Source organism: Podarcis erhardii (genome assembly GCF_964252035.2).
Source record: "Podarcis erhardii genome assembly, chromosome: 8".
NCBI classification, from domain to species: Eukaryota; Metazoa; Chordata; class Lepidosauria; order Squamata; family Lacertidae; genus Podarcis; species Podarcis erhardii.
In genome coordinates this window covers 11,822,123-11,846,159 of record NC_138499.1, presented here as the reverse complement: position 1 = coordinate 11,846,159, position 24,037 = coordinate 11,822,123, and the positions used below count along the sequence as shown (strand labels likewise).

The 24,037-nt window shown below is 46.3% G+C and overlaps 1 protein-coding gene across 2 annotated transcripts in view; it reads right to left on the bottom strand.

The window, feature by feature from the left end:
• Window positions 1–24,037, bottom strand: part of ADCY8 (adenylate cyclase 8) — a 127,348-nt gene that overhangs the window by 63,831 nt on the left and 39,480 nt on the right. For both annotated transcript variants that reach the window (XM_081874004.1, XM_081874005.1), the window contains exons 2-5: window positions 17,567–17,716; window positions 11,880–12,010; window positions 9,574–9,685; window positions 2,091–2,218 (exon numbers count right to left, since the gene is read on the bottom strand). In XM_081874004.1, coding sequence (XP_081730130.1) covers window positions 2,091–2,218; window positions 9,574–9,685; window positions 11,880–12,010; window positions 17,567–17,716 — 521 coding nt within the window. The remainder of the gene's footprint in view (window positions 1–2,090; window positions 2,219–9,573; window positions 9,686–11,879; window positions 12,011–17,566; window positions 17,717–24,037) is intronic.

Here is a 24,037-nt window from a genome sequence, read left to right as displayed (position 1 = left end):
TAAACGACTAAACAACAACATGAAGTGTCAAAGCAAGGCCTTGTTAGCGTTGAACCACAGCTATGGAAATCACATTGCTTTCCATGGGGGAAATCCCTGCTTACCTGGGAGAAGAGCAGACATAGAATAAACAGCTCCACTTGTCTCCCGTGACCCTACTAATGAGTCTCAAATTTCTTAGGGTACAAATACCTGGAGGATCAACTCTTTGCATCTGAACCTGCCATGCTTAAGTGATACCTGCTGAGTCCCTCACCTATAACCTCCAACATTTCTCCAATGGAAACAGGGACGTCCCATTCCCTAATGATGATTTTACTATTAATACCCCACCCATCTTACTAGGTTGCCCCAGCCACTCTGGGCAGCTTCCAACATATAGAAAAAACATAATAAAACATGGAACATTTTTTAAAAACTTCTCTATACAGGACTTCCTTCAGAAGGCTCTGGGGTCGGATAACTCCATAAGGCAAAGGTAAAGGGACCCCTGACCATTAGGTCCAGTCGTGACCGACTCTGGGGTTGCGGCGCTCATCTCACTTTATTGGCTGAGGGAGCCAGCGTACAGCTTCTGGGTCATGTGGCCAGCATGACTAAGGTGCTTCTGGCGAACGAGAGCAGTGCATGGAAACGGCGTTTACCTTCCCGCCGGAGCGGTACCTATTTATCTACTTGCACTTTGACGTGCTTTCGAACTGCTAGGTTGGCAGGAGCAGGGACCGAGCAACATTTCTCTGATGGAAATAGGGACAGCGTGGGTGGCGCTGTGGTATAAACAACAGAGCCTAGGGCTTGCCAATCAGAAGGTCGGTGGTTCAAATCCCTGCGACAGGGTGAGCTCCCATTGCTCGGTCCCAGCTCCTGCCAACCTAGCAGTTCGAAAGCGCGTCAAAGTGCAAGTAGATAATGTTGGGATTTTGCTATCTGATGCAGCTTCCCACAGAAGCAATTAAGGAGTTGGCCGAAGAGATATTCTGCCTAGAGATATGGAACCTTCGATATAACTCTGCTATTGGTCGAGGTCTCCACATAGGCATGATGACTCATGACCTTCCTGCTTGGTTGGTTAGTTGGTTGGTCAGTGTGTGGTTTGAGAGGTCATTGGAGTTTGTTCTGTGAGAGAGTTAAGATCCGTGTCTGTATCCTGTATATAGTAACTTGTGATTCTGCTGTAAATAATAAACCTATAAGTAACCAAGTTACTAGTAGCAGTGTCTTGTTTCTGCATCATCCTGCCTGCAACGGACTGATTCTGGACTGTCTGCATATGCTCTGCTATATTTAACAGGTTCTGGCTAAGATGCCTCAACAGATAAACAGGTACCGCTCTGGCAGGAAGGTAAATGGCATTTCCGTGCGCTGCTCTGGTTCGCCAGAAGTGGCTTAGTCATGCTGGCCACATGACCCAGAAGCTGTATGTCGGATCCCTTGGCCAGTAAAGCGAGATGAGCGCCGCAACCCCAGAGTCATCAGCGACTGGACCTAACAGTCAGGGGGTCCCTTTACCGTTAAGGAAAAGTGGGACATTCTGGGATCAAATCAGAAACTGGGACAGCTTCTCCAAATCAGGGACATCCCTGGAAAATAGCGTCACTTGGAGGGTTTGCCTCATCTAGGAAACATCACTGGCCTGGTTCACACTTCAAAGTGAATGACCCGTGTCTTGATGCACACTGTTGATATCATGGGTGCCTTGCTTCTCTCTCATACCAGGAGGAAACAAACCAGAGACTGCCTTCTGCGTGTTGTTTGCTTGGAGAAAAGCAAACCACGAGTGCTGCACTGTCTCTTCCCCAGTGCAGCAGGAGCAGGAATGGGGAAGAAGCAATTTCAGGAACTTCTGCCCCCCCCCATCAAGCCAAATTTGTCCTCTCTCTCTCTCTCTCTGTGTGTGTGTGTGTGTGATGAATAGTCCATTGAAAATGGGGAGGGAATCTCAGCTCACTGGTACCCAAAAGAACACAACAAAGCAGCATGAGAGACTTTGAGGCTATTCTGCTGTCTTGCAACAAGGAGCCAGCACATCACAGACTGAAGCACAGTGTGATGGCGGCAGAAGAAATGAGAGAAGGAGGAAAACAAATTACCTGATTGTTTTGATCATGCTGAGTCCCATTTCAACGCAACAATGAGCATGGTCTTGGCGAGGTTCCGGGAGCCCGGATACGCAGTAGTAGCAGTCCCCTAGGATCTTAATTCTAAGGCAGTGATGTTCCTGTAACCAAAAGGAGAATGATTAGAAGTAATGAGATTGGGTGTGATAGAGCAGGATGGTTATAAAAATGAGCAGGGTGGAAAATATGGAAAGCAAAATCTGAAAGCTTTTTGGGAAAGAGATGTTTGTGTGTGTAAAGGACAAGCAATATCTTGATTTTGTTCTGATCTGTGACAAACATTCATTTTATATATATATATATATATATATATATATATATATATATATATATCTCGCATCCTGGAAAGAAAGAAAAAGCATCAGAGAAATACTACAAAGATCTGAGCACTGCAGGCAAGCTTGGCTGTGCTTGCCAAATTACCTAAATCAGAAGACAAGGCAAGACATTTCCATTTACTGGAGACTACAGTCAGAGGGACGTGGGTGGCACTGTGGGTTAAACCACAGAGCCTAGGGCTTGCTGATCAGAAGGTCGGCGGTTTGAATCCCCACAACGGGGTGAGCTCCCGTTGCTCGGTCCCTGCTCCTGCCAACATAGCAGTTCGAAAGCACATCAAAGTGCAAGGAGATAAATAGGTACCGCTCCGGCGGGAAGGTAAACGGCATTTTCGTGCGCTGCTCTGGTTCGCCAGAAGCGGCTTAGTCATGCTGGCCACATGACCTGGAAGCTGTACGCTGGCTCCCTTGGCCAATAAAGTGAGATGAGCGCCGCAACCCCAGAATCGTCCACAACTGGACCTAATGGTCAGGGATCCCTTTACCTTTTTAGATATTGGAAGCCTGAGCAGTGGGTAGCAGCTATGGTGATATCACTCTCCTCTGGTGCCCTCTGGCGGGTCTGCCCCCTAGATGTTGTGACTTAAAATCCCCAACATCTCTGAGCATTGGCCATGCCACATGGGGCTGACTTGCATCAGAGGCCAAAAACATCTGGAGCACCACGTGCCAGTTATTCCTTCTCTGTATATTCAGAGGTAGACCACATCCCCTAGATCGGGGGGAGAGGGTGCAGAAATACCTCCATATGTTATTGGACCAGCATGGCCAGTGATCATGGAGGAGTTGAAACCCAACATCTGGAAGGACACAGGCTCTGCATCTCTGCCCTATATGCTCACGTCCTAAGATTTGGGAAGACAGGAGGACGGCTGAGATAGCTTCCCTTTCCTGCCTCCTGCATCATGCATTTATTTATCAGCCTTGATGGCGCAGTTGGCTAGAGCATGGTGCTGATAATGCCAAGGTTGCAGGTTTGATCCCCGTATGGGACAGCTGCATATTCCTGCACTGCAGGGGGTAATAATAATAATAATAATAATAATAATAATAGTAATAATAATAATAATAATAATAATTTATTATTTATACCCGCCCATCTGGCTGAGTTTTCCCAGCCACTCTGGGTGACTCCCAGTCGAGTGTTAAAAACAATACAGCATTAAATATGAAAAACTTCCCTAAACAGGGCTGCCTTCAGATGTCTTTTAAAGATAAGATAGCTGCTTATTTCCTTCACATCTGAAGGGAGGGCATTCCACAGGGTGGGTGCCACTACCGAGAAGGCCCTCTGTCTGGTTCCCTAGAATCTCACTTCTCACAATGAGGGAACCGCCAGAAGGCCTTCGGCACTGGACCTCAGTGTCCGGGCTGAACGATGGGGGTGGAGATGCTCCTTCGGGTATACAGGACCGAGGCTGTTTAGGGTTTTAAAAGTCACCACCACCACTTTGAATTGTGCTCGGAAACGTTGGACTACAAGACCCCCAGGGTCCCTTCCAACTCTACAGTTCTATGATTCTATGATTCTATACTGCTTTAAACAGTCATGGCTTCACCCAAAGAATCCTGGGTGCAATGCCAGAAGGGAACTGCAGTACTGTGAGTTGTTAGGAGAATACAATTCCCCTCATAGAGCTGCAATTCCCAGAGTGGTTTAACAGTCAATCCCTATTCCCATGGAACTCTGGGAATTGCAGTTTTGTGAGGGGAATATGGGACTTTAAACAACTCTCAAGCGTGCTGAGAGTTGTTAGGAGTCCTCTATTCTCCTCACAGAATGACAATTCCCATAGTTCATACTGTGTTTCTAGGACTTCAAAGCACCTTGCACCTGACATCATTGTGACGTGAAGTGATTGACAGGTGTTTAACCCAGCCCACCTGCCATATTTGGCATGCTGATCCTCATAGGTATTTGGCCGGTGGAGCCAAAAAGATTCTCTACCTTTGTGGCAGACAGAACCATCGGGGTGGATTTCAGCCTGTTTGTCTGGATGTGTGCTTGAAATGGGTCAGGGAGATGAGGAAGATTCACTGGATTTAAGAAAGAAAGAAAGAAAGAAAGAAAGAAAGAAAGAAAGAAAGAAAGAGGCAGGCCCTTAATTTTCAGGTCTTGGTTCCACAATGAGCTCTTGGGAATATTCTGAAAAACTAGAGGAAGCCACAACGGCTTGGATCTTGATGCCTCATTAAATGCTGCATGCTAAACCATCTGCTTAAGAAAATTGCCAGAAAGAATAAGAGCAATGCAGAAGGTTGCCAGGAGATAAACATTTCTAACTAGGACGTCACAAAAAAAAAAAAGTACTGCAAGCAAAGGATTGGTTGTATGCAACTGTTGAGATATTTTTGCCAGGATGAACATTCCAAAGAAATACCTATCCTTCGATATAGCCATGCTCTGCAGTGAAAAGCTCAAAGTAGCCAGATTGCCTAAGAGCTTTGAGAGCCTGGTATTCTCATAACGCCGCAAGCTCTACGCCAGGGGTCAGCAACCTAAGGCCCATGGGCCGAAAGCAGCCCACGGAGGTCGTTTGACCAGCCCCCAAACCAAGTTGCCCGCTCACGTGCTACGCTAAACCAGTGCAGCGCGGTGCAGGGACTCGCTTCCGCGGCACCAGAAATCGTGTATGATCCAGCCCACGGAGGGATTTCCACAGAACCGATCCGGCCCAGACAATATAAACCTTGCTGACCCCTGCTCTATGCCGTCTGCTTTCCCATGGATCAAGAGAGCTTGTATTAAGATTCACCTGACTTTCCAAAGAACATTTCTGCAATGGGTGCGATTGCAGCCAACACGTTAGAGGGAGATTAAGCCACTGTCATGGACTATCAGGGCTCTGATGAGTGTGTGGCAGGGGAGTTGGAGGCTGACCCAGGAGATGGGGGACAGCTATTTATGGGATTGTGTGCCGCCCACAAGGCTAGTGGATGGGGAAGAGCCTGAGCAGTCAGAAGCGGGGAAAAGGGCTACAGGATGTATTGGAAGTGGAGGAAGAAGCTGCTCAGGTGACAAGAGCGAGCCAGCAATAAATAACACGATTCAAGGAGGAATAAACTCTTTATTAGCAAGAACATGATGTGCACAGACTTGGCAGAGTGTTAGGCCTAATGAGTGCAGTGGCTCAGACTTGGTAGGTCTTGCCCCATGGATTGGTTACCGAGACTGAAAGTCCTTGACTCCCCACAGCCTTCTAAGTTCCCCCCTCTCCAGGGCTTTCCCCAAAGAATCGGAGACTGCACCTCCATGAAGCCAACCTCTCCTCTGCCCTTTTCACGCCTCTTCTGGTTCTGGGAGGCAAGCAGGGAGGAGAGCTTTAGAGCACAAACAATGATGAGATGAGACTCCCCATAGTATGTGTGGTATGAAATCCTTTAGTTTGTCTGGCCAAGCTTAAAGAGGCTTCTTGGCTCAACTTAGCTAAAGGTTAGGCAGAATTTCATGATATGTCCTCTGGATATATCCCCACTCAGTAGCTGTTTGGTTAAAAGAGATCATAGTATTGTATGGATTTGCTTTACACTGCCAGTCCTCAAGCAGCCCTCTCAGTCAGACGGTAGTACCAGCCTTGCCTGAAGTTTTTTAAACTGGAGAACCTGAAAATTAAAGATTTAGATGCCATAACTCTGTCCTTTGCTTGCAGAAAAATCTTAGGTTCCATCCCTGGCATCTCCAACTAAAGGAGTGGGCACTGACTTCCACCTGAGGTACTGGAGAACTACTCTTAGAGTAGACCAGTCTTCCCCAAACCAGGGGACCCCCAATGATGTTGGAATACAAATCCCACCATCCAAAGCCATCCATAGTCAAGGCTGATGGGAGCTGTAGTCCAATAATATCTGGGGACCAATGGCTGGGGGAATAATAATAATAATAATAATAATAATAATAATAATTATTTATTATTTGTACCCCACCCATCTGGCTGGGTTTCCCCAGACACTCTGGGCGGCTTCCACAGAGACCAAAAGTACACTAAGATGTCACACATTAAAAACTTCCCTTAAGATGTCTTCTGAATATCAGGTAGTTGTTTATTGCTTTGACATCTGATGGGAGGGCGTTCTACAGGGTGTGTGCCACTACCAAGAAGGCCCTCTGCCTGGTTCCCTGTAGCTTTGCTTCTCGCAATGAGGGAACCACCAGAAGGCCCTCGGCGCTGGACCTCAGTGTCCGAGCAGAACGATGGGGGAGGAGACGCTCCTTCAGATATACTGGGCCGAGGCCGTTTAGGGTTTTAAAGGTCAACACCAACATTTTGAATTGTGCTCGGATATGTACTGGGAGCCAATGTAGGTCTTTCAAGACCGGTGTTATGTGGTCTCGGCGGCTGCCCCCAGTCACCAGTCTAGCTGCTGACTTCTGGATTAGTTGTAGTTTCTGGGTCACCTTCAAAGATAGCCCCACGTAGAGCGCATTGCAGTAGTCCAAGCGGGAAAGCTAGGGTAGACATAGGGTAGATGGTCTGAAGCAGATTCATATACACTCAAGGCCTTCTGAGTGCAAAGCAGAATTCTGTCACTGAGCTATGACTACTCTGCACAGAACAACATTTGACTGAAGCTTCTGAGTTACTTTACAAAAACAACACACCATGGTGACTCAAAGCATGAAAAAATTGGCACAAGAAAGAGCTAAAGAAATGAGCTGCTCAAATATCCATCTACCAAAAGGCACCAAACAGAAACTTCATTAAGGTTTCTCCCCCCCCCCCTACTTCCCAGGGCAGGGAAATGATGGATTGTGTTTTCTAAGACTCATACTGTGCTATCAATTCCACCCACTCTTCAAATAAGACCGATATGCTGTGTGCCTAGCAGAAGTTTGGAGCTCGCTATTCATCTCAGTTTGGAAAACAGGTTTTGGAAACAGATGGAGAATGCAAAATCCCAGCAGGAACTAGGGAGAGGGACCTTAGCTTATGCTCTTCTCGAGACTGTTAAGACCCGAGCTGGTATATTCCACGTTTCTGTGCAACCAAGACACACAAGCATAAGTGGACAGTAACGTGAGACTCCAGCATTTCTAGAATCTCAGTTTTACTACCCATTTCTATTTCTATTTCATTTTAATTAATGGTCCTGAAGCAATAAGCTTGAACATGCGTGGGCAATGCCTGCTGATATCTCCTAAGCCCAGGACAGAACTTGGGAGGCTGAATAAGATTCCCAGTGGGCAGGAATCGGGGGCTAGAGCACCTGTCAGTGGTGAGATGGATGGAGACAACCTTACAGGTACTTCATGGATCCCAATTCTCCCTACAGAGAAGGAACTTATCACAGTAAGCAGCGATGTTCCCTTCTCTCCCTCACCTCCCCAGATTTATGATCAGGCAGAACAAAAAACATTAGCAAAGCTTCTGACATTTGAGGAGCTCCCTCCTTTGGCTCCGCATCCTACCAATTTGTTTTCCTCCCTCTCCAGCCATGCCTGTTGCTAAGGACCACGGAAGTATATCAGGCATGAGTGGTTGGGGGAGGAGAGTTTCGCAATCACACATTACAGATAGATATACATCTGAATACAGATGGCACCCAAGGGAGAAGTTGAAGGTGTGTGTGTGTGTGTTTCCTGTGCATATCCATGCTTTCCCACTTCCACAGTAAAGAGCGTGTTTTAGCAAATGCAGATAACTGCCCTGAACGGTCGTGTGTGTGTGTGTGTGTGTGTGTGTGTCTGAATGTTATCGCTAGATCTATGCCAGGGCCGGATTTAGATTTGATGAGGCCCTAAGCTACTGAAGGTAATGGGGCCCTTTATATGTCCAGCTGTCCTTTGTCAACAACAAATTGTCGCTGTTTTTTGTGTTGAATATATGTTACATGGTAATTTATGGACCTAATAGGTATCTAAAGCTATTTGCACATAACAAAATATGTATTTTATCAAAGTACAACCAGTTTTTCCCCTTTATTTTTGGGGGGGCCCCCAAGAGAGTGGGGCCCTAAGCTATAGCTTGTTTAGCTTATATGTAAACCCCACACTGATCTATGCAGGAAGAAAGAGACAGAATTAACTGTGCTAGTCGTGGGAACAATCCCATGCTCTAGCAACACTAATAACATACATTTAAAGTGCAGATGTTTCACTTTGACAATCACAGCTTCTGCCAAAGAATCCTGGGAACCTTATTTTGTTAAGGGCTCTGGTATTGTGGCTCTGAACAATGGGAGTGGAGACACTCCTTCAGGTATACTGGGCCAAGGCTGTTTTAGGCTTTAAAGTTTAGCACCAACACTTTGAATTGTGCTCAGAAATGTACTGGGAGCCAATGTAGGTTTTTCAGGACCAGGGTTATATGGTCTTGGCGGCCACTCCCAGTCACCAGTCTAGCTGCCACATTCTGGATTAGCTGCAGTTTCCAGGTCATCCTCAAAGGTAGCCCCACGTAGAGCGTGTTGCAGTAGTCCAAGCGGGAGATGGCTAGAGCATGCACCACCCTGGCGAGACAGTTTTCAGACAGGTAGGGTCTCAGCCTGCATACCAGGTGGAGCTGGTAGACATCTGCCCTGAACACAAAATTGACCTGCACCACCATGGACAGCTGTGAGTCCAAAATGACCTCCAGGCTGTGCACCTGGTCTTTCAGGGGCACAGTTACCTCATCCAGGACCAAGGAGTCCCTCACGCCTGCCCATCCCCTGTCCCCCCAAAACAGTACTTCTGTCTTGTCAGGATTCAACCTCAATCTGTTAGCAGCGATCCATCTGTCTGTGAAATGGTAGGGGAACCGAACACCTGTCTTTGTAAGGAAATGTTGCCGTGCCAAGAACAACAGGACAAGTATAAGTAAGGTTAAGTTATGTAGAATCTCCTATAGACTTGAAAAACTGCTGAACTACCAAACCCAACACAATCTACCAGCCATGGCCCTCCAGGGACATCATACGTTTTGCTTACCTGGGACCACAATGACAGGGATGTTGTGAAGCTCCTACCAAGCCACAATTCAGGGCAGGTAGACTGCATACAGCATGGTGGGTCACAAATCCGATCTAACACAACAAATTTCCACCCCTCACAGCACCACACAGGGTTTTTGAAGCACCAAAAATGAACAGGCAGCTTGACTCTTGCGTGCTAAATGAAACAAATAAGCCTCTTGACTCACATGTGCTAGGCGATCAAATCTGGCAAAGAGTTCATTCAGCATTCGGACTAGTTCCTGGGCTGATAGTGTTGTGGAGAGGTTGGTGAACCCTTTCACATCTGCAAAAAGAATGCTGGATACCAAATGGAGAGAAGAAAGAAAATCAGGACTCCTGACTTATAGATAACAACAGTGACAGTAACACTTTGCAGAAAAAACATGCCACAGTCCACCTTCCATTTTAGGTGGAACCTCCATTAGATAAATAGAAATTCAACAATGTCTTCAAAACTATCAGAAGTGTCCATGACAGGGTTGGGGAACCAATGGCTCTCCAGATGTTGTTGGGCTCTTATTCTCATAAGTGTTTCTCCTTCAAAGCATATTCCAATGAAGCTGAAGGTCTGGAGATTATGAATTGATGTCAATGCATCAACATCAATGGGGGCACTTCATGCTTTGAGTTGAGGGTCATTCTACTGGACGTATGTATGATCCAGCCCATATGCTTTTAATGAATGAAAACAAGAAGATGCTGTGCTATGATGGACAATGTATCTATATCAATATCGATATCAGCAGTTGAGACAAGGCAAGCTCTAGTTGAAAGACATCACCCAGAACACTTGGACCATTGTTGGGTTTTCAGTACCTTGGTAATGGTGATCCCTGACTCTTGCATTTTGATTTGCATATTGTTTTGGGAAATGCAAATTAAGTCATTTGCCTTTAAATGCAAACTGGACCATATTTATCCCCCATCTTTCAAGGTACACAACACCCTGTTGCTTCTTCCTGGCCCCCTTCCTCTGCTGCTGGACTCAGGTGGCTCCCTCTGCCTAATGATATTTTTGGGTCCTCATTCAAGAAGATTGTTCTTTTCCCTTTGGATGTTGGCTGCTTTTCTTACATGGACACTGGCCAGGAAGGAATAGATTGGTTTCCCCCCCACGTGATGAATAATGCTATCCTAGGTGGTTGTTTGAACTGCCTATGCAGCACGACAGATGCTGCCTGTATCAGAAAGATTACACTCTAATCCTAATCATGTTTACATGGAAGAAAGTCCCATTAATTCCAATGGGATGTACTTCAAAAGTCAGTACACTTGAGATGGTGGTCTCTGTGTATTGCGGTGAGAAGCTGGAGCATTGTGTGTGTGTGTGTGTGTGTTGGAGGGAAACTCCTACCCCCTGTTTGCATGTACTTGAGCAAGCCGACTCAGAATGACCGCTCCCCGCTTAAAACGGGGGGCGCCCTTTGCGTGGACGCGTGCAGCCCTGGATCTGGAGTGGCCCCATCAGCATAGGCTTTGCCTTCCCTCAGGTGGGATACCTGGAGGTCCCCGCCTACCCCAGTGTGTTGTCTAATCCCACCTGGGGGAAGCGTTGCCAGGGAAACCAGGCCAGGTAGGGGGAGGGATTACCTGCCCACACAATAGAGGGTGGATCCTTCCTGGTAATCCTCACTTGGCTCCAGAGCTTCTCCCACCCTACCCACCCTCAGTTAATGTCTTCTTTTGCAGGTTAACGTTTCTTCTTAGGTTTTGCAGGTTAACCTTTCTCCACAGGTATGCGGGCACTGCTACGATAAGGTCGCTGTTAAAGGGCCGGAAAGGAATTTCCCTGCATTGGCAGGTTTCGCCTTTCCCGTAGCAAAACGTCACAACTTTGGCGGTATCAGGCCTTGGGCGGAATCCTTTAGTCCATCTTCCTCTTTGCGGCGGTGATACCAGGGTTCCCCGCTAAAGGGGTTTCTGAAGGGAGGCTTTGACCGTACGCCGAAAGGTCGTCATTGCTCTCCCCTGCGGCGGCGGCGTAACGGGGGCGGCTATCTCTGCTTGAACATATGTTCTCCAGAGCCAGCCCTTCCCCCCCCACACACACTGGATAACCCTGTAGCTCCCTAGGTCCCCGGCTGGGGACTGGGGAGGGAGAACGCCCAATGCCTGAGCCAAGGTCTACCCACATTTGAAATTTAATAAAGTTGTGGCCAATTTAATCCCATAGCACGTTGTCTAGAGTCGTTATTCCACACAACGGGGGGGGGGGGGACCACTCGGGATCTGGGGACTCCGCCTGTCCATGCAAATACTGCGGTGAAAGAGCAGTCGCCAAGGAGCTTTGATGAATTAAGGGAGAAAAAACGCTACTGTGAAATGTTTGTCTGCTAAAAGGGCGTGGGGAGAGAACAGCAACATCTCCCAACATTTCAAACCCGTGATGAATGAAGTGATCAAAAGACTCCACGCAAAAGCCCCCAGCTGACATTCAGCAGAGGAACAGATCGTTAAGAGAAAGAGAGAAAATTTGAATGCATGCTCTCACCTGACATTTTCATAGCGGTGAATATAGATCTTGTGGAACTGGTGTTGAAGATGCTCGTCTTCTACGTTGGTCATGTCATTAATCATTTCTAGGACTACAAATCGAGGTAACACAGACAGAACCAGACGTTCCTGAAACAACAACAACAACAACAACAACAACAACAACAACAGGAGATTGGAGAGGCAGGCACAGAAGAAGAAGAGTTTGGATTTGATATCCTGCTTTATCACTACCCGAAGGAGTCTCAAAGTGGCTAACATTCTCCTTTCCCTTCCTCCCCCACAACACTCTGTCAGGTGAGTGGGGCTGAGAGACTTCAGAGAAGTGTGACTAGCCCAAGGTCACCCAGCAGCTGCATGTGGAGGAGCGGAGACACGAACCTGGTTCCCCAGATTACGAGTCTACCGCTCTTAACCACTACACCATACTGGCTCTCAAGAGGTCCTTGGCATGCTTCCTTCATGGTGAAACAATGACAGCAAACCACAACAGCGAACCCTCTTGGTGCCACCTCCAAAACACTCAGTCTTAGGTCCTTAAACACTAATGTGAACACTTTAAATTGGGCCTGGAGGTGTAATAGCAGTTCCAAGTGGAACTCCAGCCAACAATGGCGACCACCTGAGAGGTGGCCAAACCCACCAGAGAAGTGATGGAACTGAGTTCCGGCTGGAAAAAGAAAGCTCCGGTTATAATGTATCATATATGATTTCATGTTCAATAATTACCGTATCCATTACATATCTATACAGCAGTGTTTCCCAACCGGTGTTCCGCGGCACACTAGTGTGCCGCGAGACGTTGCCTGGTGTGCCGCGGGAAAAATTAAAAAATTCGAAAGATATCCGGAGAGGCGGCCTTCGGGCGAGTTTTAATTTTAATTTTCCTTCTCCCACTTAATGCCCCACGCTCGCCCGAGCAGCTTGCAGTCCTCGGTAACCACGGCGACCCGAGGGAGGGGAGGGAACAGGGAAGTCGAGGGCGGCGGCGAGCCGCGATGACGTCAGTGGGCCGCGCCGCCTCGCCCTGGCACGGTGTGAGAGCCCCGGCTAGTCGCGCGAGCTTCGGAATAAGTGGGATCCGCGTGCGCGAGACTGAGATCGCGGGTAAGGAGCTCAGCCCTGGGCAGGAGGAAGCGGGGCCGCGCGTGCGGGCCACATCCCCACAGAGAGCGAGCCTCCCCCGGCCCACCACTCCGGGCAGGTCCACTCGCATGAGGGGGCGGCGATGGCGACGGCCGGCAGCTTGCCTGCAATGCCATCCCTCGAGCAGGCGAGGACCCCGGAGGCTACCAGATGCGAGTCCTCTTTCCCACTCTGCTCGGGAGTCCAGAGCACTTGGTCGCATTCAGGATCTAGAGTGGGGAAGCGGGGCTTGTGTCTGGGCTGGACACATTGGGCTGCCTGTGCCGCTCGACCTGCGGGGAGAAATCAGGGTGGGAGTCACGACCGTGAGGCAGGGCTGCCAAGTGTGGCAGAAGAGGACACGGCCGTCGCACCTGTCCTTAGGTAGGAGCTTCTTCCGTGTCGACCTGCTGCCCTAAAGTCTTGGCTTTTTTCTTGGCTTTTTGGCGGTTGGCACAGAAGGAAGGCAAGGGGGAGGGGAAAAATTGAAACTTACACTTTCGTGCGTCCCTCCCGGCGTGACGCTGCGCGCTGACGTCACGGGGCTGTAATGGTGGTGTGCCTCGAGATTTTTTTCATGAAACAAGTGTGCCTTTGCCCAAAAAAGGTTGGGAAACACTGCTATACAGTGGTACCTCGGGTTACAGACGCTTCAGGTTACAGACACTTCAGGTTACAGACTCCGCTAACCCAGAAATAGTACCTTGGGTTAAGAACTTTGCTTCAGGATGAGAACAGAAATTGCGCAGTGGCGGCACAGCGGCAGCGGGAGGCCCCATTAGTGAAAGTGGTGCTTCAGGTTAAGAATGGACCTCCAGAATGAATTAAGTTCTTAACCCAAAGTACCACTGTACAGTCATACCTTGGAAGTCGAATGGAATCCATTCCGGAAGTCCATTCTACTTCCAAAACATTTGGAAACAAGGGTGCGGCTTCTGATTGGTTGCAGGAAGCTCCTGCAGCCAATCAGAACCCGTCGAAGCCCCATTGGACATTCGGCTTCCAAAGAACGTTCGCAACTGGAACACTCACTTCTGGGTTTGCGGCATTTGGGAGCCAAAATGTTTGAGTCGCAAGGCGTTAAACTTCCAAGGTATGACTGTATATACCTGTGTATTATCATATCTTATAATTACATCATATCCAATTGTTATATGTTAATTTGGGATTCATTTCATTTTATTTTTCTCTCTGACAAAATACTTCATGTTTTATTCTTTTTCTTTTTCTCAGAACAATACTTCATTTCCAAGCAGGAGGTTGGAGATACAAGTGTATAATCAAACCAAACCAATCAGAAGGTTGGAGATACAAGTGTTTAATCAAACCAAATTAGTCCACAAACACACATACACAAAGCACAAAGTCTATAATAAAGTATCACCAAAGTATTAACTTCCTCTGAAGTTGAGCTCCTTAAGGAAAGATCATAATAAGTAAATACGTGTGACCAGTCCTTTTTACCAGCTTTCCTCTCTTACAGCTCTGAAGTGCAAAATCCATTTCGTGCCCTCTCCTATAGGCACTTGCCTTCTGGTTTATGAACCTATGCACACATCACTTTTGACTCCAGAGAGAGAGAAACCACTTCACACATGAAGGATTTTATCTGTTAAGATCCATTTTGTTCATCTCAGCAAACTTTGCCTAGAAAAGTATAGACTCAATTATCTGTGAGGAGAGGGTGAAGTGAAAACTTCCTGCTCTGTGCCTGACTGGCAGAATATAAATAGCTTTATATGGCCCTGCATTTTAGCTCCAAGTGACATGTCTCATATTCCAGCACCTAGAAGTCTTCAGTTCAATGACTAGTTGTGGCAGCTGTCAAGCATATAAAAGAATGCTCAGAAGAGATTACCTATCTCCTCAAGAATCCATTGTCCTTCAGGATCCTTCATTTAAAAAATAGAATAATCAACTCAGGAGGTATCAAACTCCCTACATTAATTACAAAGGATTCTGGAGAAAACAACAGCAGCAAAAACGATATCACTTCTTACTTAATTTAGTGCAGCCAACTCCTTTATTTTCCCCATTTTGAAACCATTTCACCTAGAGCAGTGGCTGTAGGAGATCATCTCAGATTCCTCCACAGATTGGGGTCTTTTGGGAAAGGGGGGCAGCTTTATCTATTTATGGATGGATCTGTCTATTTTTCATGTGGCACCTGTAAGTTCATTTCATCCTGTTTCAAGTATCAACCTGTGATTCCCCCCCCCCACATGCACAAAAATTCAAATTATTTTCACCGTTTCTTCACAAAATATTCATTGTCATACATTAAAAATGTGCTTTATTCACTTTCTCCTAAAATGCACGTTCCTACTGAGTTTGAATGGATTGGAAAGATCTGGCCCATTATGACCATGATCAAACTAACCTACTATAAGAGAAGACATGTAAATCAACCCAAAAGTTTTATAGAGAGATGGGAGGTTTTTTGTGATCTGGAATAATAGCTTCAGTGACAATGTACAACCATGTGCTGTCTTTAACTTATTGCAATGTTATTAGTTTATTGCAATTAGTTTGTGTTTTTGTTATTGATGTACTTAAAAAAAAATGTATGTGTTTTAACAAAAATATGCATTTTAATAATAATAGTAATAGTAATTTATTATTATTTATACCCCGCCCATGGTGCTGTGGGTTAAACCACAGAACCTAGGACTTGCCGATTAGAAGGTCGTGGTTCGAATCCCCGCGATGGGGTGAGCTCCCGTTGCTCGGTCCCTGCTCCTGCCAACCTAGCAGTTCGAAAGCATGTCAAAGTGCAAGTAGATAAATAGGTACCACTCTGGCGGGAAGGTAAACGACGTTTCCATGCACTGCTCTGGTTCACCAGAAGTGGCTTAGTCATGCTGTACGCCGGCTCCCTCGGCCAGTAAAGCGAGATGAGCGCCGCAACCCCAGAGTCGGTCATGATTGGACCTAATGGTCAGGGGTCCCTTTACCTTTTATACCCCGTCCATCCGGCTGAATTTCCCCAGCCACTCTGGGTGGCTCCCAACTGAGTGTTTAAAAACAATACAGCATTAAAATATTAAAAACTTCCCTAAACAGGGCTGCCTTCAGATGTAATAATCTGCTCCATTCTGCTCCACTTCTTGAGCTAAGAACTGTATCACAAAAATTGGAAAAGTGCAGAAATGTAAGGGTACCTATGCTCAGATCTAGGGTATTAGTCTAAGGAATGCAATCGGGTTGGCACACTTTAAGATGTGGACTAAGTCAAATCCTTGAGTGCCCCATGCAAAATAACACTTTGGCAAACATGTGGGCTATAAACCCTGTTAGGATCTGTAGCTTGCAAATTGTTGAGCGTTTTGCCCCTGATCAGCTTCTTATCCTCCCACACCGGCAACATACTTTTCATATTCTTGGCGACTTTGTTCAGATGAGTTGAAACAAACTTTTGATTTAAAGCTTGCTCCCATTGCTGGCTCCTGATTAAAAAGGAGAGATGCGAGGTCTTGATAAATATGGATAAGCAATTTTTTATTTGCCTGCGCTTCCAATCTTTTCCACTTAGGGACGGCTTGATTATATAGCCTACAGAAAATGTGAGATTGCTGGAGAGGGAATGAGAACATTCCTGAGAAATCAGGAGTGATAGGCTAGACCTGGAAATCACCTAAAGGAGATGAGGGAGTGACTGATTCTGAGAACTGTAACTCTGCGAGATGAATGGTTGGGATCATCTTCGAACAACTTTCAGCATCCTTAACAAACTACAGTCTCTGGGATTCTTTCCAGAGTGGTGCATGCTCTAGTTATCTCCCACTTGGACTACTGCAACATGCTCTACGTAGGGCTACCTTTGAAGGTGACCCGGAAACTGCAATTAATCCAGAATGCGGCAGCTAGACTGGTTAATGGGAGTGGCTGCTGGGATCACATAACACCAGTTCTAAGAGATCTGCATTGGCTCCCAGTACGTTTCTGAGCACAATTCAAAGTGTTGGTGCTGATCTTTAAAGCCCTAATTGGCCTCAGTCCTGTATACCTGAAGGAGCGTCTCCACCCCCATCGTTCTGCCCGGACACTGAGATCCAGCACTGAGGGCCTTCTGGCGGTTCCCTCATTGCAAGACGTGAGGTTACAGGGAACCAGGCAGAGGGCCTTCTCGGTAGTGGCACCCACCCTGTGGAACACCCTCCCTTCAGATGTGAAGGAAATAAGCAGCTATCCTATCTTTAAAAGACATCTGAAGGCAGCCCTGTTCAGGGAAGTTTTTAATATTTAATGCTGTACTATTTTTAACACTTGATTGGGAGCCACCCAGAGTGGCTAGGGAAACTCAGCCAGATGGGCGGGGTATAAATAATAATAATAACTATTATTATTATTATTATCATTATTATTATTATTATTATTATTATTATTATTATTATCATTATTACCGTTTAAAGTGGAATAAGACCATTTTCAATTTGTAGTGCAGATGGGGCTTCAGCTGGATATTGACCTCATTCTTTAATGTACAATTCATGTGTTTGGTTTTGTTGCAACAGATTGACATGGCTGCAATTCGCAACTTCATTTCCTCCATTATCCTACCTGCCTCTGGTTTTCGGTTTCCAGCCTCAACCGAGCTTCTACACATCTCCGGGTCTCTAAGAAGGCTTGGCGCTGAGCACGGTCTGATAAGTAGCTAATGAAGATCCCAGCGGTATTCATGCACATAAATAAAACCGCCTGAGCTGCTGTCTGAAAGAAAGAAGAAGAAGGAACATTAACGGCATGGCTGTATCGTAGAAATAGAGGCGTGCACATACCGATAGAAAACAGAGCTGTGAAGTGATAAAAATAGTGATATACACTGCAGTCCCAAATGTATTAAATGGAACTTATTTCCAGGAAAGTGTGCATCCGATTGCAACCTCAGCTGATGAATTATCTTCCCACTAACCAATCCATTTAAATAAATCTATGCAACCAAAAACGTACTACATGGAACGTACTGAGATGCTGAAGAAACTGTATGATAATAGCTTTATAAACGATACCTAGCAATCTTTTTTTTTACAGTTACCATTTAATAACACCCTCGTTCAGTAGCATACCAGAAACACAACAACAAAGAAAGCCAAAATCAAGTCTGTTTTTAAATGATAGTTGCACTGCGTAAAGCTGACATTCTGTTGATAAAAACTGAATTTTTAGTTGATTAATCTACCCAATGGAGAAGGATAGAATTCTAAAGATAAAGGCAAACTGCTTCTTGAATTCAAATATATAAGTATAAATATAGCATAAATATGGACAATAGTTTTTTCTATGTAGTAAAATATTGTGTATAGTATAATTATAATGATTTTTTTAACATGCATTTTGCTGTGTGTGTGTAAAAAGTAAGGGGATTTAATCAAGGTCCTTTTGAACTTTTAAAACAAAGAAAGAAATATGATGATCAGGATCTCAAAGGCATTGAAACATACAATACTTTCTGTGCCAGGAGGAAGAAATAGACAGTGTTTGGGGGCATTAAACTCTCAATGAACCACAGATGATGCTTGCTAGAGCTGAGTCACAGCAGTGGAGTCAGGAATGATTACAAACATAATTAGCCATTTTTTATTTTTACTTTTTGGGGGCAGAATGTCTTCTGAAGCAAATGATGTTGTTGTGACTCACTGAACAGTCTAGTGTGTACGGAGAAGATCTGGGGAAAGTATGGATCACAATCTGCATTTGTCATTATTATTGTTGTTGTTTGTCACCATCGGATTGTTTTGGGTGATAATGAACGTCTTGAACGAAATCACAGAGCAAGTTTGCATGGATTTGTTCCTTCTCAAAGTGCTTATGTCTCGCTCTGTTTCTTTACTCAGTGATTCTCCTTCCTTCTAATGCTGAAGCTATCAGGGCTGTGTGTCCTGTATTTACACAAGTAGGGCAGAAAAGTCAAAGCAACTGGTATCACCCTTAATATCATGAGTATTTTTGCTCTCTATATTTAAAGCCCATAAAGAAGGCTGATCGCCGAAGAATTGATGCTTTTGAATTATGGTGCTGGAGGAGACTCTTGAGAGTCCCATGGACTGCAAGAAGATCAGACGTATCCATTCTTAAGTAAGTCAGCCCTGAGTGCTCACTGGAAGGACAGATCATGAAGCTGAGGCTCCAATACTTTGGCCACCTCATGAGAAGAGAAGACTCCCTGGAAAAGACCCTGATGTTGGGAAAGATTGAGGGCACAAGAAGAAGGGGACGACAGAGGACGAGATGGTTGGACAGTGTTCTCGAAGCTACAAACATGAGTCTGACCAAACTGCGGGAGGCAGTGGAAGACAGGAGTGCCTGGCGTGCTCTGGTCCATGGGGTCACGAAGAGTCGGGCACGACTAAACGGCTAAACAACAACAACATTTAAAGCAATTTTTAGACCCTCCTGCAAAGGTTGATTTACACTGTGAAATATCCGAAGCTGGAGGATTTCTGGTGCTCAGGGATTTCATACACTCAATCTGTCTTCATTTCCTAATATTCTAAATTTCCATTACATATCCCTGGTAAATCGCTCTCACTTTGCTGTCCTTTTTGCCTTGGAGTGGAGGAGTGCACCCTGCTAAAATGCAGATAAGTGTGATTCCTACCGTTGTAATCCTTACTTATTTTAATTCCATTTCTGAATCGCTTCCCATAAAATATCTCTGTGCGATTTCACAGTCAAAAGCCCAACTAATAAAACCAATCCCATATGCCAAAAAACCCAGCAACAATTAAAACCAATTTCATATGTAAACACCGTTACAAATCCAACGGAGATATAGGATGGGAGAAAGTATTTCACTTAAGTAGCTTGATGGGGAATGAAAGGTCAACAGGCGACAAAAATACTGTATAGACAGTGCCTGGTTGATACACAACAAAAGAGAGTTTCAAAGAGTTGGTGACTCCACACTAAAGGCTGGATTCCATATTGTATGGAAGGGATCATTTGAAGACCATAGTAATGAATAGGGGGCTATTGCACAACCCTTCACTGCCCTGGTCTCTAGAAGTTTTTTACTGACAACTCAGACCCATTGGTTGATCTAGCCTGCTTCCTAGGTGCAGTCCTGTCTGTTAAAAAGGAATGGGCCAGATCACATATGGTTGGCTGCCAATACTATCTAGAGCAAAGAAAGTGGGGAGCTGGTTGCCAATTCTGAGTGGAAAGTACTGGGACTAATTACAAATATATGTAGAAATGTACTTTCTTTTTGTAATGCACTGTTTTCTGTGAGGGGTGTTAGGGGAGCAGTTGGAGGATGGATGGCGGTTAACAGACTGAGGTTGAATCCTGAAAAGACAAATGTACTGTTTTGGGGGGACAGGAGGCGGGCAGGTGTGGAGGACTCCCTGGTTCTGAATAGGGTAACTGTGTCCCTGAAGGACCGGGTGCACAGCCTGGGAGTCATTTTGGACTCACAGTTGTACATGAAGGCGAAGGTTAATTCTGTGCCCAGGGCAGCTGCCTACCAGTTCCATCTGGTACACAGGCTGAGACCCTACCTGCCTGCAAACTGTCTCGCCAGAGTGGTGCTTGCTCTACTTGTCTCCTGCTTGGACTACTGCAATGAGTTCTATGTGGGGCTACCTTTGAATGTGACCCGGAAACTACAACTAATCCAAAATGTGGCAGCTAGACTGGTGACTGGGAGTGGCTGCTAAGACCATATAGCACCGGTCCTGAAAGACCTACATTGGCTCCCAGTATGTTTCTGAGCACAATTCAAAGTGTTGGTGCTGACCTTTAAAGCCCTAAATGACCTCTGCCCAGTATACCTGAAGGAACATCTCCATCCCCATCATTCAGCTCCAAGGGCCTTCTGGTTGTTCCCTCACTGTGAGAAGTGAGGTTACAGGGAACCAGGCAGAGGTCCTTCTCGGTAGTGGCGCCCGCCCTGTGGAATGCTCTCCCATCTGATGTCAAGGAAACATGATGTTTAGAAAACATCTGAAGGCAGCCCTGTTTAGGGAGGTTTTAAATGTTTGATGTTTTATTGTGTTTGTAATTTTTTATTGAGAGCTGCCCAGAGTGGCAGGGGAGGCCCAGCCAGATGGGTGGGGTATAAGTAATAAATTATTATTATTATTATTATTATTATTATTATTATTATTATTATTAGCCCATCTAGGAGAAGGAAAGCTCTGATCCTAAACTCCCACTGCCTTTCCAGACATCTTTGGGAGAAGAAAAGGCTAAGGAGTAAACTGAACACCAATCCAGAGGGGAGTCCCTAAAACAGTTGGGTGGCACCCTGCCCGCCTACCCCAGCCCCATCTCTACATCTCACAGGAACTTTTCTCCCAGATTCCAATAATGCTGAAGCTCAGAAGCCTGCAACACTTTCCTTGCGAGGCTTACCCTGCTCCCCTGAATGCAAGCTATTAGAACATAAGGAAATATTGCACAATGAGATCATTATATAATTGGGTGGACCACTTTAGGGACCCTAGGGAGGCTACAGAAAATTAAATACAGTTGTCTGGGTGGTGTCAGTGGCTTCCGGCTGGTTGCCCAAGAAGGTATAAAGACAAGGAAAAGTTTCTTACAATCCTTTTTTTATTTCAGACTTTACAGAGAGAGGCTATAGAACCCAGCCTCTTGGATAATGGCGTTGTCCCAAGTGAATCGCCACCCCCCATCTCTCCCACTTCCTCATTCATCATCATCATCATCATCATCATCATCATCATCATCATCATCTCCTCTACAGGTGCTGCTAACCTGTCTTTGAGCTCTTTGCTCTCCTACTTTTAAGGCTTGCCAGGTTCTGGGAGATGCTTTCTGGTCTGGAATGCTTTCTAGTGACAACGTGTCAGCCAGCCGCTGCTCTGGCTCTGCCTGCTCCTCCTCTCCCGTTATTTCCCAACTTTCTCCTCCATCTGCCTTTGAGCTGAGACATTCCTCAAACCCGGGTTGTAAATCTATACTGTCTTCCTCTTCCTCCTCCCTGGAACGGTCAGGATGTGGAGGCACTCTCCACCACTCCTCCCCCTCTGCCCAGTCCCTGACAACAGTATTAAATTTTTTAAATAAATTGGGCAGAACACAGAGGAACTGCGGCATCAGCCGTTCCGCTGCTGAGGGTTATTCTGTTTTATCATGTTCCAGGTTTATGCTCTCCTCATTAAATCTAAAATTGGTTCATCACCCCCTCTCTCAAGCATCTTTGCTGTACGCCTCCTTCGCCTCTCCCACCTCCAAATTGGTAAAATAAATATTAACTTGTTCCTTTCCCCCTAATTTAGTGCTCTGACACATACATGGAGATGCATATCATATAAATAGCTCTTTATTACGGCATGTCTGAGCTTTTGCTCTCCACTTGTGACTGGAACATTTGCTGTGCATTCATCAGGCCAGGAGGAAGACAATGAACGGAATATTGGATTTTACTCAGGACAGAAGAGCCTGCACAACTAACTGGTGACCCACTAGCGAAGGCGTCATAGCTCGGTGGTAGAACATCTGTTTCGCATGCTGAAGGTCCCAGGTTCAATATTTGGCACCTCCTGGTAGGGATAAAAGAGGCTCTTGTCTGAAACCTGATTCAGTATAAGGCAGTTAGCACATTTGGAAGCTAAGCAGGGGCTGCTATGGTTTCAAAGTGGATGGGAGACCGCATGTTGAGATTCCTGCATTGCAGGGAGTTGGACTAGATGACTCTTGAGGTTCATTCCAAATCTATGATTCTATTTCCCAAGACTATTATAATTTAGATCCCCAGTGTTTCTGGGGCTCCTCAACCACCAAAGAAGCTCACAAATGTTGATGAAAGAGCATGGCGGCCACACACTGTACTTTTACAGTCTTCTATTTGGTAGGTAAAAGGGACGCGGGTGGCGCTGTGGGTTAAACCACAGAGCCTAGGGCTTGCCAATCAGAAGGTCGGCGGTTCGATTCCCCGCAATGGGGTGAGCTCCTGTTGCTCTGTCCCAGCTCCTGCCAACCTAGCAGTTCGAAAGCACGTCAAAGTGCAAGTAAATAAATAGGTACCTCTCCGGCGGGAAGGTAAACAGTGTTTCCGTGTGCTGATCTGGTTTCACCAGAAGCGGCTTAGTCCTTATGGCCACATGCCCCGGAAGCTGTACGCCGGCTCCCTCGGCCAATAAAGCAAGATGAGCGCCACAACCCCAGAGTCGGCCACGACTGGACCTAATGGTCAGGGGTCCCTTTACCTTTACCTTTATTTGATAGGTGGTTCTCTGTTTGAAGGACTAAGGCTACTATAAGACTTCAGATTAGGAGCTCCAAGGGCAAACACTTCCTGTTCAAAAAGCCAGATCCTGTTTTCAAGCTGGCTCAGGCAGGGCAGAGGAAAGGGGGGTGGGTGGGTGCGTCTGCCCCGGGTGTCACCAATGAGGGGGGTGACAAAATGCCGGGCAGCACTCACTGCAGGGCCAGCAGCTCTCCTGAGCCACGCATCTCTCCTGGGCCAAACAGGAGCTTGGACTCACTCAGGCTCCACGCTGGCCAAACAGTCCGCCCGCTGCCTCTACCCCAGCTGTAGGACGACTGAGTGGGAGAAGGCAGGCAGACTCCAGAGGCCCTGCCCCTATGGGCGGCTCGCCCCGCCCCTGGGCACGCCGCCCCAGGTGCCCAAGTGGCTTCCTCTGCTACTGGGCTCACATTGTTTTGAGCTGGTCTGGACACCCTTTCTCAGCCTTCTACTTCCTCAGGTAAGAACACAAGAACTTAAGAAGAGCTCTGCTGGAGCATATCAGCGACTCATCTAGACCAAAATCTGATACTCACAGTGGCCAATCAGTTGCCGAAGGCAAGCTCACCAGCAGGACCTGGGTATAGCAACCCTTAATCTGGGTACCAGCTTATTTTTGAGAATGGCTGCAGCATAGCTGTACTTCACAGAGGACAGTCCTCTATTTGAAAGCATCTGGGCTGTTCAGCTTAAAAACAAAGAAGCGTCAGAACGAAGAGCAGGGATGTTGAAGGTGCCCATCAACAGTTGGTACCTACCTAGACGGAAGACTACGAGGCACACAGGTCCGCTGCTGACAGTCCTCACCACTTGGGTGA